At 40.8% G+C, this 6,156-nt stretch overlaps 1 protein-coding gene across 1 annotated transcript; it reads left to right on the top strand.

Moving 5' to 3' along the window:
• Positions 1-429: 429 nt before the first annotated feature.
• On the top strand, positions 430-5,906 carry LOC4342387 (DEAD-box ATP-dependent RNA helicase 53-like). Its single transcript, NM_001421965.1, has 7 exons — positions 430-778; positions 3,339-3,466; positions 3,558-3,966; positions 4,395-4,493; positions 4,569-4,793; positions 4,908-5,069; positions 5,170-5,906. The coding sequence occupies exons 1-7, from the start codon at positions 446-448 to the stop codon at positions 5,620-5,622; spliced, it is 1,809 nt and encodes a 602-aa protein (NP_001408894.1). The 5' UTR covers positions 430-445; the 3' UTR covers positions 5,623-5,906.
• Positions 5,907-6,156: the final 250 nt, after the last annotated feature.

Raw genomic sequence — 6,156 nt, 5'->3', positions numbered from 1 at the left:
TCTAAAAAAAGGAACTCGGTTCATAACTTGATACAATAAGAAATTACTCGACGGCGAATAGAAACAGATCCAAACAACACAAACAATTTATCATCCGTATCCGCTTCACTTCTCACATCCTAAAGCCCAACACAAAAATTTTCAAAAAAAACAAAAAAAAACACAATTGGACTTGTTCGGCTGCTAGGTTGTGGTTGTGCCGTAGCCGGTACAAACAGTACCATACTCACTGTGCGTAGCCGCAGCTGCAGCCCTCGCAGTCGGCTTGCCGAACTATCATATTGTTCTCGCTAATGCCAATGGGCATATGGGCTCATCGGGTGTGCGGCCCTGTCGGAACACACCCAGCGGGGATGGCCCCTTTGCCATCCCTATACCCGCTAACCCGCTTCACTTCTCACATCCCAAGCCCAAGATAAGAATTTCCCTAAAAAAAAAAAAAGCCATGTTCTCGCTACTCAGCCGTGCGCTCTGCGCCGCCTCCTCCTCGCCGGCGGCGCCGCGGGGGAGATCTCTTCTCGCCGCGCTGCTCTCCCCGTCGGCTAGCCCTCTCGACCCATGCCGGGGCCCTGCTGCGCCGGAGCCACCGAGGCGGCGGGCGTTCCATGGCTCGCCGAGCCCCCTGGGGTTCAGGTCCACACCGGCGTCGTGGTCCAGCCCGGAGGCGGGGGCGGCCGTCGGTGGGGACGACGGGCTGGAGGTCGCGAGGCTGGGGATCTCGCCGTGGATCGTGGAGAGGCTCGCCGCACGGGGCATCACCAGGCTCTTCCCCATCCAGGTAGCCGGCTTGCTGCTCGCTAATTGGAAACTTATTATGGCTTGCTTGATTTGGTCCGGTTTTGGCATGAAGGAGTAGATTCACGGATGAAATGCTTGGCTCCAGATGAGATGCTGGCATTTTTAGGTTTGGAATCGCTAGAACTGTGCGTGTGCTACTGATTTTCTTTTAGTTTAGTTGAATTAGCAGCATAGTTTCCTGATGGAAATGATGAATGGGCCATTCTTAGTTGTGCTACATCACAGCTGTATAGTTGTAGATATCCTATACACTGAGAAGCTAGTACTGTATTTTGTGTACCACTGTTGAATTGTTTGCAATGTTCAACAAGAGAATGTCTATTGTATAATTTGATTTTGGCAGCAAATTCGAATTCAAATGAATAGGATGTTGCTTTGAACCATCAACTGGAAATTTGATTGGCATTCTTCTGGTGCCTTTTTTTTAGAGTACACTTGTGCTTATTGTTATACACAATGAATCACAGAATGAGGTTCTTCCTGAGCCAAGTTCTTTAATCTTCAGATGTAAAATTTTAAATTCAAAATATTAGAAGAAAAAAGAAGGGAATCATAAGTTATTTGCATATTTGGACACTGTGTTCCACTGGAATCTGGTCACATTTGGTGTCTCAGCAATGCAGCAGTTATGGAACAAGCCTATTTATATGTTCATCTCATTCCAGATTGTGCTTTTTCTACAGTTCTGTCATATTTACATTTCATTGTCGTGTGCTACTGATTTCTTTTAGTTTAGTTGAATTATCAGCATAGTTGTGTGATGGAGTGAGGAAAGGGCCATTCTTAGTTTTGCTACATTAGGTTGTATAGTAGTACATACCCTATTCACTTAGCTGCTGGCTCTCTATTCCGTGTCCCACTGTTGAATTGTATACAAGTTTGGGCAAGAGAAAGAATGACTATTGTGTAGTTTGATTTTGGCACAAATTCGAATTCAAATCTTCCCTGCAAAAAATTCAATAGGATGTTCTTTGAACCGTCAACTCAAAATTTGATGGACATTCTTCTGGTGCCCTTGTTTTAGTACACTTCCTGTGCTTGTGCTTATTCGGTACTAGATGCCCACTAAAGATTGAACCTGTTTTTCAGCTCAATAAGTTTTCTTGGTTCCAAAATCCTAAATCTGTCCTAGAAATTTTCAAGTTAGAAAGATTTTCCACAGTTGAATAGTAGTCCAAAAGGCCAAAGTGCACATTGGACTTCTGTTAACTGCACTTAGAAGCTAGTAGAACATTTGCTACATTTTGCTGTGGTGTAAAAAAAAAACACAAGTTAAGCATCGAGACAAAGGTTTAATACAAGTAAACAATATGAGTACCAAACAGTGTGGATACTTCACATTGATGCTGTGCAACCAGCTGTTTGCTGTAAACTAAATCATTGCACAGTACAGGACATTAACTGTTTAAAAATTGAAAAGTTAATGATCCATGAAGAGTCCTAGATGCAAATATGCTGCATTTTGATCGACTTATCCCGCTTCTAAGTGTTAAATAACGTTCTCACAGTTAATTGTTTCAAATGAAGCCAAGATAACATTGCCATATAAGAACAGATGACTGATGGACCAAAACGCCTTGTCACCCAAATTGTAAGCCATAATAGAAGCATATGGTATTTTCTCCATATAAATTCCATACAAAAATTAAATAGGATCATGAATTTAAAAACCAACACATGGAGTCCCCACCAATATCTCTCATGAACAGAGGACAGGCTTGCTGTGGATCTATCATGGTAGACTCCATAACGCCGCCTTCCTCAGTAGAAACTGAGGTTTGATTGATTAGGCCCGTTTTCAACATGAACGAGTAGAGTGGCTGATGAAATTCTTTCCCCTAGATGAGATGCTGGTGTCGTTAGCTTTGGAAGTGCTAGAACTGTAGAGTTATCAGTCGTGTGCTGCTGAATCGTTAGATTTAGTTGAATAGTGGCACAGTTTTGTCATGAAAACTAGGAATTTGCCATTCTTAGTTTTGCACATAGGAGCTGTATAGTTGTACTTACACGATGCTGAGCTGCTGGTAATGTATTTTGCATCGTACTGTTCAACTGTTTGCAAGTTTGGACAAGAGAAAGAATGTCTAATTTATTTTGGCAGCAAATTCGATAAATCAATAGGACTTTGCTTCAAACCATCAACAGAAAATTTGATGGACTGTATTGTACCTTATTTGGGGTGGTGTATACTCGTGCTTATTTAGTCTGCAATATAAACGAGGTCTAGTGATTCTGAATTTCTGACCAGGTCAAGTTCTTTCATCTAGAGATGTAGATCCAAAATATTAAAAGGGGAAAAAAGAATTACAAGTTATTGTGGTCCTTGAGTTCCACCAGAATCTGGGCAGATCATTTGTATTCTTGGCAATGCAGCGGTTATAGAGTAGATCTATCATTTATGTCATCTCAATCTAGAATGTGTTTTTCCCTACAATTTATCTAATTTGCAATATGATTTGCTTGGTGCTCTTGTCACTCTACTTTATTTTTCTTTTTTTTGCTTTTTTATGTAGTGATGTGTTTTATCTTTCTCTGTCCAGAGGGCTGTCCTTGATCCAGCAATGCAAGGCAAAGATATGATTGGACGTGCAAGAACTGGAACTGGGAAAACGTTGGCTTTTGGTATTCCTATCATGGACAGGATTCTTCGTCACAATGAGAAGAATGGGTTGGTTTCACTTTCTCACCTGGAATTTGTTTTATGTAATTATCGGACAGATAGAATTTATTGTGATAATGGTATAGTTTGGTGCATGCAGGAGTGGTAGAAATCCTTTAGCCATAATTCTCGCACCTACTAGAGAACTTGCTAGACAAGTTGAGAAGGAATTTAAGGAATCTGCTCCTTTGGACTCTCTTTGTGTCTATGGAGGTGTTCCCATCAGTCATCAAATGAGAGCTCTTAATTATGGTGTTGATGTTGTGGTTGGAACACCAGGTCGAATTATTGATCTTTTAAGAAGAGGTGTTTTAAACCTTTCTGAGATCCAATTCGTGGTTCTGGATGAAGCTGACCAGATGTTGGCTGTGGGTTTTGATGAAGATGTTGAGGTGATCATGGAGAATTTGCCACAGAACCGTCAAAGTATGTTGTTCTCTGCAACAATGCCCAGTTGGATTAGAAAAATCACAAGCAAGTACTTGAAAGATCCAATCATTATTGACCTAGTGAGTGCCTTTCTCTTATTTTCACCTGTGAATTCTTATCTTGTTTGTCCTGGTGTGGTGTATCTTCTTTTTTTTTTCTTTTTTTTTTGCGGGAAGTTCATCCCTATTGTATTGATATAGTTTTCTTAGGGCCTTGTCACATTTGTATACAAATATATTTAGGTGCAAACGGTATGCTGACTTAGTTGCTTCATTATGATGTGCCATGGTAAATTGAAGGGATATTACTCCTGGATAAGGAGTAGCATAACATAATGTGGAGTTCATATTGATATAAGAAATGATGGGGTGGGCACATCTGTAGGTTAGAAACATTTGTTGAATTGTTTGATTAACTCTGGAAATAGTACTTGGACTTTATCACAGTTTTTCTGAGAAGAGCAACAGGATTGTTAAGATAATTCTGACATTTTACATTGTTTCCTAAGGTTGGTGATGAGGACCAGAAATTACCTGAAGGAATCTCTCTTTATTCAATTGCCTCTGAGCACTATGGGAAGCCATCAATTCTTGGTCCATTGATCAAAGTGAGCACTCTTCTGAATGTATGATGTGTTTTATAGTTTGCACCGTTAACGACTCTTTTCTCTACACTTCCACAGGAGCATGCTAATGGTGGAAAATGTATTGTGTTTACTCAAACTAAACGAGAGGCAGATAGATTAGCATATGCTATGGGCAGGAGCTATGCATGTCAGGCGCTTCATGGGGATATTTCACAGAATCAGAGAGAAAGGACACTATCAGGATTTCGAGATGGCCGCTTTAATATCCTAGTAGCAACCGATGTTGCTGCTCGTGGATTAGACATACCCAATGTTGATCTTGTAAGTAGCCTGATGTGTTTCTTTAATGGAAATTTTTGGAAAAGTATGATTAATCTAGCTGTTTGACGTTCATATCGGTTAACTTAAAAAATAATCTTCCGCATGCTTGTTCAGGTTATACATTACGAACTCCCAAACACCTCGGAGTTATTTGTTCACAGATCTGGACGAACTGCACGAGCAGGGAAGAAAGGAAGTGCAATTTTAATATACACAAATGATCAAGCTAGAGCTGTAAGGATCATTGAGCAAGATATAGGATGCAAATTCACAGAGGTAAAAACAGTTCCAAAACTGTGCATGTTGAATCCTAATGATATCATTTTTGCAGCTGAGATAAAAATATGTTTGCTTATTTTTGCTTTACCGTGTGTAGCTTCCAAAGATTGAAGTTGCAGATGAGGCCTCAGACATGTTTAATGTTGTGAGAGACAATCGCTCTAGATTAGCTGGAAGCCCAAGAACCGGTGGCTCCTCTTTCGGACGAGGAGGCTATGGTGGTTTTGGAGAAGGCCGTTCCCGGGGCTTTGGTGATTTTGATGGCTTTGGCAGTTCCCCTAATCGTGGTGGGAGATCACGCGATGCTGGTTCAAGATATGGCAGTGGGTTTGGAGATTTTAGACGACCCTCCAATGCCTTTGGCAGGTCTAGTTCCAAGCAGCCTGATGGATTCGGATTTGGTGACTTTGGAGAAGGCAATTTCAGTAGAAATGGCAACAGACGCTCTAGGAGTTTTGATGATTCAGGTTCGACACGGTACAGCAGACGCCCTAATGGTTTTGGAACATCAGATTTCGGCAGATCAGGCGGGTTCGATGATTCCAACTGATCACAGGACTCCGGTTTGTATAGTTTTGTGGTTTTTGACCTTCAATCTTCTTTTCTATGTCATGAATGAGATCACCAATCGCTTTTTCTGGCGCTTGGCCTAAGTAGTCTGTTGTTGTAGCCAAATAAGTAGCCTTGCTTGTGTATTAGGTTTGTTCCAAAACATGTAATGTATATACTCTAGCCTGTACCTTTTGGTTATGCACTCTCTCAACAAAGTGTAAGAAAATTCTGAAAATGAGGAACCTTTCATTATTTATGTCCATGTACTCCCTGTTGAATTGCACTTTGACCCCTATCATCTCGTTTGGTGGTACTTTGGCATCCAAACATCTTATTGTGATTGGGAATGGTATATGTTTCAGCTTCAACCACGTACATGTTGTTTCTCTGTATGCTTCTAAACTGCGGCAGATTTTTTTTTTTTTTGAACTTGCGGCAGATGAAGTTAGCAAATAGTAAGACAATCCACATTTTTTTTTCATACTCCCTCCGTTTTTTTATTTTTTTAATATATAACATCGTTAACTTTTAA

The sequence above is a fragment of the Oryza sativa genome, chromosome 7, assembly GCF_034140825.1.
Source record: "Oryza sativa Japonica Group chromosome 7, ASM3414082v1".
Lineage (NCBI taxonomy): Eukaryota > Viridiplantae > Streptophyta > Magnoliopsida > Poales > Poaceae > Oryza > Oryza sativa.
Note: the sequence above shows the minus strand (reverse complement) of the source record. Positions and strands in the feature narration are given on the sequence as shown.

Bases quoted from the DNA above. Each gene is read 5' to 3' on its own strand.
- LOC4342387 (NM_001421965.1), top strand. From the start codon at position 446: ATGTTCTCGCTACTCAGCCGTGCGCTCTGCGCCGCCTCCTCCTCGCCG. The intron at 3,467-3,557 runs GTTGGTTTCACT...TGGTGCATGCAG, and splicing joins CGTCACAATGAGAAGAATGG to GAGTGGTAGAAATCCTTTAG. The intron at 4,794-4,907 runs GTAAGTAGCCTG...ATGCTTGTTCAG, and splicing joins ACATACCCAATGTTGATCTT to GTTATACATTACGAACTCCC.